Source organism: Periplaneta americana, chromosome 2 (genome assembly GCF_040183065.1).
Source record: "Periplaneta americana isolate PAMFEO1 chromosome 2, P.americana_PAMFEO1_priV1, whole genome shotgun sequence".
Classification (NCBI taxonomy): Eukaryota; Metazoa; Arthropoda; class Insecta; order Blattodea; family Blattidae; genus Periplaneta; species Periplaneta americana.
Window position 1 is genome coordinate 101,412,947 of NC_091118.1, and position 11,072 is coordinate 101,424,018.

An 11,072-nucleotide genomic window follows, 5' to 3' on the forward strand; every position below is an offset into this window, starting at 1 on the left:
ATGTTTCCTTACAAGAGCAGTGAAAGCTGAACAATGTTATTGGGTTGTATATAAAGAAAGTAGCTTGTGCAATACATGTGTGATGGAGTATCAAACTAAAGCTCCTGCAAAGAGGCAACTTTGGACAGCTCCGTAACATATATTTTTTAAGTTGCTTCCATCCACTCTTTGGATCTTTCAGCAAATGGGAACTGGATTTGTCACTCACCTTTCTGCCATGCCACAGAAAGCGGACTTTCTTTTCGTGCTTATCTGCCTTTCCATCCACCCGTCCTCCCACTAGCTGTTTGTCATCAGGGTGAGGGCAGGGGGAATACTGTTAGTTACAACCAGTGTTGCCAGACATACAATAATACAATAGTTTTGCCATTGACACAATGTACCACTATAATTGTATGCAAAACATACAATAGTTTTTAGTTGCAATGAAAATTTCCAAGCTACAGACAATAGACTCATACAGCAATATTTCACTTTTACAATCAGCAGTATAAAATAACTTCAAGGGATTCTGCATTATAATTGGAAACGGAAAAAGAAACATGTGGGTATTATGGTCGAGCTTATATTAATGATATACATGCAAGAAGGTATAAGCAAATACTGTAGAGAACTAATACCGGAAAGCAACGCGATTAACATGGTGTCGGGCGGCGACACGAGAACACTAGCGCTGTCTAGCGGCTTGGTTTGAACAATGCTTCCAATATGTATTGCTTCAAATACCGTACCAAGCTCTCTACAGTATTTGATTGCGTACATATCTAGGAGGGGTTGAGAGGAATTGTGGCAGGCCTATACAGTATTACATGAGAGCTAAAGAAATCATTACAGAACGGTCAGATTTACATTCTCGTTAATTTAATTGTCATAACTATTGAACTAACATTATGATGCTAATAATAATATTATAAGATGTTTTAAAAGAGATATCACATTGGTGAAAAACAACATTAAAGCTACAGTACATACTTCTTAATTGTCCCATTAGCTCTCTATTCTCCAGGTTACTGATGCATTACTCTTTTAGCCTTTCTGTTCTTTTTTCCAGTCACTGTTCTACAACTTATTCTACCACATTCATATTTTACAAAACAATTGATCATTACGTTAAGGAATTTATTAACGAAAACATGTTTACAATCTTTACATACTGAATTAGTTTGATCTATTTGTTCAAAAATAAGGGTCATTATCTTGGTTTTTACACCTTGTCTGCTTGATGAAAGAATTTTTCTGAAGTACGTGTGAAATGTTGATCGAATAATTTTAGATAAAGAAACTGAATAACTTATGGGAATTAGAAAATTAGCACTGTCATACTTTTTATTTGCAATGTGCTGATAAATGCCTGTCAAGTTTTCAGATTTGAAACTAGCTAGTTCCAGTTTGCAAGTCTCATGTGGTATTCTGCTACAAGCCCACCCTGTCACATATGTTAGTGCATTATCTGGAATCATACACTGATCATGATTGTCCTCTTCAAGTTCAGAGGTTTCTACAAAACTGTTTTCTGTTGCTGGATAATCACTGCAGATTCTAAATGAACTTTCTTCAATCTCCTTCTTCGTAACTAAAAAATCACTGACTTCAATTTCACAGTTGCCTATCTCTGAAGGTGTTAAGAGCTGGCAGCTCATAATTCCTCTGACGGTAGACTTGAATTTACAGCTGTCAGGGGTAATGTTATTACCACCCTTAGAATGCACAACAGAGAAAATATTTTCAATACAGTCTTGTGTTATACGTCTTGTAAGCAGGAACCGAAAGTTAAAATTTTGTTCCAACCCTTAAAGCAAGGAGGGTTTGTCCTTTTTTCGCTCAGAATTTTCAGTTTTGAAAACAGACTTTCCAGTTTTTGTGGAGTCGTCCAATGACAAGAAGTAGTTTGTAAAGCCCTGCGTGAGGATTTAGCATCGTTCATGGTCGATGAATTAAAATAGTCAAATCCACGATCCACTAGCTCTATAAACTCAGCTGTTTGAAGAGCTTCTTCAGGTAGTGACTGAAACGATACATGAGTTTTTATGGCCTTGCTGACTGAATGACTTAGCACCTGTGCAGACAGACAAACCCTCATGGGCGAGAAAGGTGTAAGTTCTATATGAAGGGTACACGGGAATAACGATCAAGGTCCATTTTAGAAAGTTTCGAGAAAAACGAATTTTAAAGTTTAAGCACTTAATACTTTGTTATGTGTGTATTTAATAGAAATTGACGTAGTGGAATGTCAAGAACGATGATTTCTTATTACTGGCTAGACCACATGATAGTACTGTACTTCTTTTCCACTATAAGATAGCATTATTAACTCAATTTCGATTTTTGATGGACCTTGATCGTTTTTCCCGTGAACCCTTCATATGTTTTTGTCTCAAATTTGGGCATAATCGAGAATTCATATCTTTATCCTTATTATACAGTTCAACAACATGTTGCCACTTGTATACTTCATCTTTGTACGAAAGGTCGTGCCGCTTCTCCATCTATTTCAATAAATGGTTTATCAACCTCGCATCCCAATAAATTCCTCATTCTAATATTACTGGCTGCCTGGTCACTAACGACTACTTTAGGAAAATAGCCACATTTCCTAACCTCGCGGATGGCTTCGGAAAGAAGATTCTTTAGAACATCACCGGGCGTGGAATTATTAGATAGGAAATATCCTATTATCTGCTTGTAGTTGGTTTGCAAGCCCCTAATCATAAATATTAAAGCCTGATTTGCGGGTTTCAATTCTTCACTTTTTGTTTCATTTTGACTCTCGTACGGTCCAAATTCTACAAAGCCATCGAATAAATATGATTTTGCATCATACGAGAAACTTTGTTTCAAAGATATCTCGTCAAGTACAATGGAAACAACTCTCTGAGCTGGTGTCAGACTTCTCGATTTTATCTTAAGCAGTTGCATTATTGTCCCATTGAAACCTGCACCAACACCCAATTGTTGCAGCCAATTACGTAAGGAGCGAATAGTCGGAAGACAGAAAGTCTTCCTCAAGTATCGATATGCATTCGGTGAAGCATAATGCATTGCCAGTGCGAAATTTTTGTCATACACGGTATATCGCCTTCCCATAGGTTTTCTTTTTCTTAGCTTCAACTGAAATTTAAGAAATGAATCTTCTACGAGCAATTGAACACATTCTAAAGATCAATGAGATTTTTTCAATTTTTGTACGTCAGCTCTTAGGGTTTGAATGAGTTTCCTTTGTTTTGACATAATTTTCTGCCCATTCCTTAGTTTGTTAGTAAGAAATGTATTTTTTTCTCGGTCGAAATTTTTTGTCTTTTAGGAGTTCTAGCATTCTCCAAGTTATCTATAACAAGATTAATTTTGTGCTTTATAAGGCTTACAATATTATATTTCGAAACATTTTATATTGCAATCATATTTGCTAGCATCACAGCTTCTTAGACAGGCAACTATTCTTACTTCTAGCTCGCTGCAGGCAACACAAGAAATGTTTCGATCTCCTCTCGCACGGCCGACCCTCTCGTCAACTTATTCAAACCTTTCCGCTTGGAGCGCTGTTAGTCGATGTCGCACATATGAGAGCCAGCTTTCTGGTATTAGTATCTACAGTATTTGGTATAAGCCTGTATTAAGGCTCATATTTACACTTGCACTGCATAGCAATAATAATTAACTATTCAACCTAAATTCTTCTCCCTTTGTACCACTATCCAATTAAAAAATTTAAAAAAAATATTATGTGAATCGACTAAATAACACAGAAAATATGATATATTGAAATAATCACTTTAAGGTGGTAATCAGCCTATGTACAGTGACATCAAAAACTTTTTCCTTACATTTTTATTGTACCTTGTTTTTACACTATACCATGCAGGCTTTGCTTAATGGTAAGTTTTAGTTGCCATGGTAATATTTTACACTGCATAGGTACAATCAGGACTTAGTTAAAAATGCAAGGAAAAAGTTTTTGATGTCACTTTATGTCCATTAAGCAGAATGTTAAATATATATATATATATATATATATATATATATATATATATATATATATATATATATATATAATTTTTTTTTAATTTTTACCAATAAATGTTTAAAAATGACGTAACAATGGAAGATTGTCGCCATTCTCTTCTGGAGAACGGAATTCCTCTCATAACAGCTTGAATTAACTGCCGAGTTACTTGTGCCTACCAAGAGTGTCAAGGCTTTGTTTTGTTTTTTAATTATATTTCGATGCTAACTGATTTAAAATTAAATTAAATGTAGGCCTAGTGTATGCTTGAATGCCTTAGATGTTTTCGAATAAATGATTATGTAGACCTAAGAAATATTAAGTTACACTGAATCTGTAAAAAAATCTGTACCTAAAACTCTTGCATGTATGCATATTATTATCTGTGTGTGTATGTGCGCATGTATTTATATTATTAATATATATATATATATATATATATATATATATTTTAATGTAGGGGAGACTGGGGAGGGATGATATATTTTATTTTATTTTTATGTTTTAAAACATAATATTAATGTAAAAGCTGAAATTTTTATTTTACTACATTTGTATGGTTATCTTTCACCACTGTGCTCAATTATATAGGAGATGTGATATATTCATGTATAGGAGACAGACATGAATAAAATAATCTATGATGCTAGAACAATAATAATGGGATCATTATGGAATAAATATTTAAGCCTGGAAATGAAATAGAAGTGTGCAAATTAGGCCTGTATCAGAATTAAATAATAAAGAATAGCTGCTATATAAACAAAACTTGTCCTAATTTACATTGTTTACTATAAAAATTGAATGCTCTGTATTGCAAATTATTATTTTACTTATTCAACAGCTAGCCCCTGAAAGCTCTCACTGAAATAAAAACATGAGACTGTCATTTCTTTCAACGAAAGTTGGCTTTTTATAACACTATATCAACCTGATCACAATCAATTTCAAATATATCATCTTTTTGAGGCCATTTAAATTTTCTCTCAGAAACATGTCTGGCAAATTTTATAGTCCATGTTCCTTAGGTTTGTGATCCAATAATGTTTCCAACTAATCTACGAATAGACCTCTTTCCCTTGAACAACACCCAGTTCCCTACTTCAACAGTCTGTTTAAACATATCATTGTCATACTCTTCAAGTTCATAGCTGCTTGAATCACTTTAAAAGATTCATTATCTCTACCAGTATCTAAATTTGAATAATGCTGTGCTTTTGAAGTTCCTTTTCTGTTTAGGAACTGGCCAAATTTCAGTCTCTTAGCAGCTAAAGTCTTTGCCATTTTTCTTTCTTCTATCTTCTTTCTCTTTAGTCACTTACTATACTCTGCTTCAAGCTACATTTTAACAGGAGTTTCAATCACTGTTAAACATTTTCAACCTCTTTGTCCTACATTTTTCCTTGTCCTCGTCTGTGCCTTGATAAATGGTAAAATTTCTTCTGGTGTCACTGCTTGTGGGATAGTTTGAAGCCAAAGTGCTGGGAACTTGAAGTAGACTGGAGCTCTGGGTTGATGTCGCTGCTGGTGGTGTAAATGTGCAGTTTGAAGTCGAAGTGCTGGGAAATTGAAGTAGATTAGAGCTCTGGGTTGATGTCACTGCTTGTGGTGTAAATGTGCAGTTTGAAGTCGAAGTGCTGGGAAATTGAAGTAGATTAGAGCTCTGGGTTGATGTCGCTGCTGGTGGTGTAAATGTGCAGTTTGAAGTCGAAGTGCTGGGAAATTGAAGTAGATTAGAGCTCTGGGTTGATGTCACTGCTTGTGGTGTAAATGTGCAGTTTGAAGTCGAAGTGCTGGGAAATTGAAGTAGATTAGAGCTCTGGGTTGATGTCACTGCTTGTGGTGTAAATGTGCTGTTTGAAGTCGAAGTGCTGGGAAATTGAAGTAGATTAGAGCTCTGGGTTGATGTCACTGCTTGTGGTGTAAATGTGCAATTTGAAGTCGGAAGTGCTGGGAAATTGAAGTAGATTAGAGCTCTGGGTTGATGTCACTGCTTGTGGTGTAAATGTGCAGTTTGAAGTCGAAGTGCTGGGAAATTGAAGTAGATTAGAGCTCTGGGTTGATGTCACTGCTTGTGGTGTAAATGTGCAATTTGAAGTCGAAGTGCTGGGAAATTGAAGTAGATTAGAGCTCTGGGTTGATGTCACTGCTTGTGGTGTAAATGTGCAATTTGAAGTCGAAGTGCTGGGAAATTGAAGTAGATTAGAGCTCTGGGTTGATGTCACTGCTTGTGGTGTAAATGTGCAGTTTGAAGTCGAAGTGCTGGGAAATTGAAGTAGATTAGAGCTCTGGATTGGTGTCACTGCTTGTGGGATAAATGTGCAGTTTGAAGTCGAAGTGTTGGGTAATTGAAGTGGACTAGAGCAGTGTTCCGCAGCCTGTGTGCCTCCATAAGGTGAAAGATATGATGCGAACTTTTACATATTTTGTAAGAAATTAATTTAAATTAAATTAAAATAAAATTGTTTTCATAAATATATTTCTGCATATAATAGGCCATTTGGTATCTCGTGAAACCTACCTGTGCGTGAGGGAAAGAAAAAAGTGGACTGAGAAGCTTTCCTCCCTCACTATACTTCGACTTGCAAGCTCGCTAGCTCGTTTACTCCCACCATAAGATTCTTACTGTGAGTTATGGCACATGAATGCATTTGATTTCGTGAAGTAATGAATGATCTTCCGTAGATGGAATTTTAAAAACGTTGGAAAATAATTGTCGATTTTAAGTGAGATGGTTCTTGTTTATTCTTTATTACGTGCTGCCAATTTTTATGTCATCAAAGAAATTAAATGTAATTTATTTACTCAACATTGTTGTCATATTGTCTGCTTATTGATATATTTGAATTCTCGCCTCTACCGCTGTACCAGCTATGGTGTGGTTTCTTTGTAACACCATGTCCACCACTGTGGAGTAATGGTTGGCCTTCTTTGCCATGAAACGAGTGAGTCTGGGTTGAAATCCTGGTTGGAGGGGTTTTTTTTCCTGAGGTTCAAACTCATATGCCAAATTTCTTACCTGTACTGTCGTCAGACCATAATGCATTTTACTTTCAGTAAGTAATTTTTTAATTTTACTTCTTCGTCTGCAGAGGAAACCATTCCACAAGTGAGGTTAGACTTGAATACTATAGATTCCTTGCCTGAAGCGCCATTTAATTTTTTTACATGTCTTGCCAATGCTGACTTTGGTAAATTCATGGCTTTTGCAACCTCCCTTATAATTTTTCTCTCCTTGCATACCATGTTTACAGCATGAAGAATCACACTGTTAGCTGTCATTGATTTTGCTGGATCTTTATTTCTCCATTTATGAGGCATTTTCCCTTAAGATAAAAACAAAAATATAAATATATTGACACCATATCAGGGAAAATATTACTAGGAAGGAGTAGGACACTATCCCATTCCTCCCTATAGATCAATTTTGTATTATACATGCTATAACTAGACACAAGGTGGATCTGGCAAAAAAGTAAAATAATAAAACTGTACTATTAAAGTGCTCCTTTCAACTCCTATATTTCGTACAAAACATTATCGTACATATAGTAAATTCAATTACATTAAGCATTGCTCTAAATATTTACCTGGAGCAGTGTATAATATCATTTCTCTTGTAAAATTTCTTCTACTTAAATTAATCCAGTAGCCCTTTTAGAAGTACAACTGCTGCCACTTTTACTTTTTTTTAGTGGGTTATTTTACAACACTGTATCAACATCACAGGTTACTTAGCATCTGAATGAAATGAAGGTAATAATGCCGGTGAAATGAGTCTGGAGTCCAGCACCGATAGTTTCCCAGTATTTGCTCATATTGGGTTGAGGGGAAACCCCGAAGAAACCTTAACTAGGAACCTGTCCCATCTGGGATTCGAACCGGGACTACTTGGTTTTGCGGTCAGATGCGCTAACCGTTACTCCACAGGTGTGGACCCACTCTTACTTCTGGCCATTAAAAGAAATAAGATTATTAAAATCACTGCCTGCTGGAATGCATCCACACATCCAACTGCTTATACTGTCCACTCATTCCATGGTCAAGCATGTGACATGAATAGGAAAAAAATTGCTGCTAGATGGCAGCTCCTAACAGCCTATGAAGTCGCTTGTGGATATAGGTCTTATGCTTTATTCTTGTATTATGTGATTAAAATATTACTTTGTTTCATGACTCTAATAGTTTCATTAATCCATATATTCTTTGCTCTTGAAACAAAAGGAAATAAAACTAAATATACATAAACAAAATTTAAAATATAAAAGCCTCTATGTGACAGAATCAAAAACAGTTTTCAAGTTAAAATTACAAATTAACCACTAGGAGGACATTTTATGAAGCTTCTAAGGTTAATTATTTTTGTTCTTAAACTGCAGGAGACCATGATCTGTTCACATGCTACCAGTTTTTGGTGATTACAAGAAATATAGGAACTTTTCAGATAGGGACTATTGCAACTAGGCAATTCAATAAAAAAATTAACTAGTGTCCCAGGAACTTACAGCTTCAGTATCGTACTTTCCGAGAAAGAGTTTTCTCCTAACAAGAAAACCAGAAACATTTTCTGTGTGATACTTCCCTACGTTACTAAGTAGAGTTTCTACAAGTTTCTGATGATTATTATTTGTAACACATTTCAATATGTCACACTGGCACAAACTAGGTAGAACAATGTTTAATTTGAAACAGTCATACAGATGAGCTGGTTGGTGCTACACCTACTGTTGGAATTTGGAAATACGCTGTTTCAGTGAAAGCATTGTTAGAATGGTGTTACAAGCAGGCAGTATAAGCAGCCATTGGATGCGTTCAAGCAGGTGGTGATTAAAATAAACACACACACAGATATATATATATATATATATATATATATATATATATATATGGGAAGTTTGATATATCAGACATCCCCAGTTGCAAAGTATTAGTATGTGTGTGTCTCTGTATATATATATATATATATATATATATATATATATATATATATATATATATATATATATGTGTGTGTGTGTGTGTGTGTGTGTAACATACATACATACATACATACATACATACATACATAGAGGGTCGCCCAGAAAGTAATGCTCCACATTTTTTTTTCAGCTGGCAACATAGTTGCGAATGCGAAATGTTAGGCATAAATTATTTGAAATTTCCATTTCTTAAGACAGCATAGCTGCAGATATGTTTCAAAATGGCGTCTGTAAGTGATGTATGTTACAAGCAATGTGCCATCATTGAATTTCTCACTGCGGAGAAAGAAACTGTGGGGAATATTCACAAACGTTTGTGTGAAGTCTATGTAGTGTCTGCAGTCGACAGGAGTACAATTGGTCGCTGGGCACAGAGGGTGAGGTCATCAGGAGGTGGTTCAACGGAGCTCCAAGATTTGCCACGGACGGGTAGACCATCCATGGCTGCCATGCCTGACATGTTGCAGTATGCTGATGTCCTCATTCGCTAGGATCGAAGCATTACAATTAGTGCTGTTACTATTATTGAGTTTATAGTCTCACTGAGAGGTAAAATTATTTCAGTGAAAGCATGATATATTGTCTACCAAAGAATGTTGTTTGCATTAGAAGATATTAAACTGGTGAAATAACACATTTAAAGACAAAACACGTACCTTACTTTAACGTGAGTCAACAGATAATGTGGCAAAATATGTTTTTTTTTTATTTTATTCTTTGTTCATAGAATTCTGACAGGAAGTAACAAACAGGAAATAGGTAGTGTGAAGAGAAAGTTTATACGAATAGTATAAACCAAAAAATACCTGTTTCCCTTACAGTAGTTTTTATGAAAATACTGTTTTTCGGAAGCAGAGTGTATGTTGGCTCTGCAGGTCTGACAACACTGGTTGCAACGAAGTGCTTTGGTCCTGTTCATAACATATGCTATACTAGAGATGTCAGATGTCCAATGTTTCTCTGTGACAACTATATGTGCTTTGTTCAGATATTTGAGGAAGTTTTTACCATATGTTGCAGCTTCACAGATGGATGAACTGCAGCCTGTGCATCCTTCCCCCAATGTCAGTCTGAAGTATTTTTGATCTGCCAATAAAAACTATTGCTTTAGGATAAATTTCAGCCAGTCAGAGAATGTCTTTTGGCAGTTACCATGCAGAGCATTTATTATGATGTCAAATTTGACTTGTATTGGCAAATATATTGCTGCTTAATGCAAACCATACAATTATATGTTACAAATAATATTCCTGACTATTGTTTTTAAAATGTTTTTAAATATAATCGAATAAGTATTGATACAGAGAACCTGAGTTAGATGTAGTTCTAGTTTGTACGTAGGCTAATTATGTACAGGTCCTGGCAAAATTATATATAAATTAGTTCTGAATTGTATGTAATTGATTCGTATGTAATTCACTTTTGTAAGTAGTAATTTTTTTAAATAGAGTTTTAAGTGTACGTATTTTTGTTCACTTTGATACGTAATAAAGTTTTTAACTTCACATGACTTGTCCTATGGCTTTGAATACATTATTTTGAATAATTTTCCACAATTCTCAAGATCAGCTGTGGGATACAAGGAACATATAAGCCATATGATATGGTAGTGAAGACCACTGCCTCTTTACATCAGTGAAATCAAGGTTACTTACACAGCCCAAGCAAATACAGAGCCAGGATGATCCGTCCTTATATCCTAGCTTACCTTAAAAAGTAAAGAAACAAGATACTTCCAGAAATACTTAGATTATTAAGCAAGGAAACAATTCATACCAGATTCCCAGAAATGTTCTGGCTGCATATTTTTACAGATGGCTCCAAAATTAATCGATCACAAGGTGCAGAAGCTGGTATATACACTGTAAACTTTTATCTCATTCATTACCTACCAATTGGCCAAAGTACTACAAATTTTGATGCCGAAATAGAAGCTATAGAATTTACACTGAAAAATTTTATGTTCAAAACGAATTTTCAAAGAGCAGTTTTACTGGTGGACTCAGAATCTGCTATTGTATCAATAGCATCAGGCAAAATACCAAATAACAAAATATTGGAAATACATAAGCTTATCAGACACTTTATAAGAA

General features: G+C 35.2%; 1 protein-coding gene across 5 annotated transcripts in view; it reads left to right on the forward strand.

Moving 5' to 3' along the window:
* Nucleotides 1-10,484, forward strand: part of mRpS18C (mitochondrial ribosomal protein S18C) — an 83,305-nt gene extending 72,821 nt beyond the window's left edge. For 3 of the 5 annotated variants that reach the window (XR_011330944.1, XM_069818215.1, XM_069818216.1), the window contains one exon: nt 10,000-10,484. Coding sequence is in view for 1 of the 5 variants with exons in the window: in XM_069818216.1 (XP_069674317.1) it covers nt 10,000-10,064 (65 nt within the window). In the remaining 4 variants the exon portion in view is untranslated. Of the gene's footprint in view, nt 1-9,109 lie in introns of all 5 variants that reach the window. The other 2 variants (XR_011330943.1, XM_069818214.1) reach the window with 1 other exon arrangement.
* The last annotated feature ends 588 nt before the right edge of the window (nt 10,485-11,072 follow it).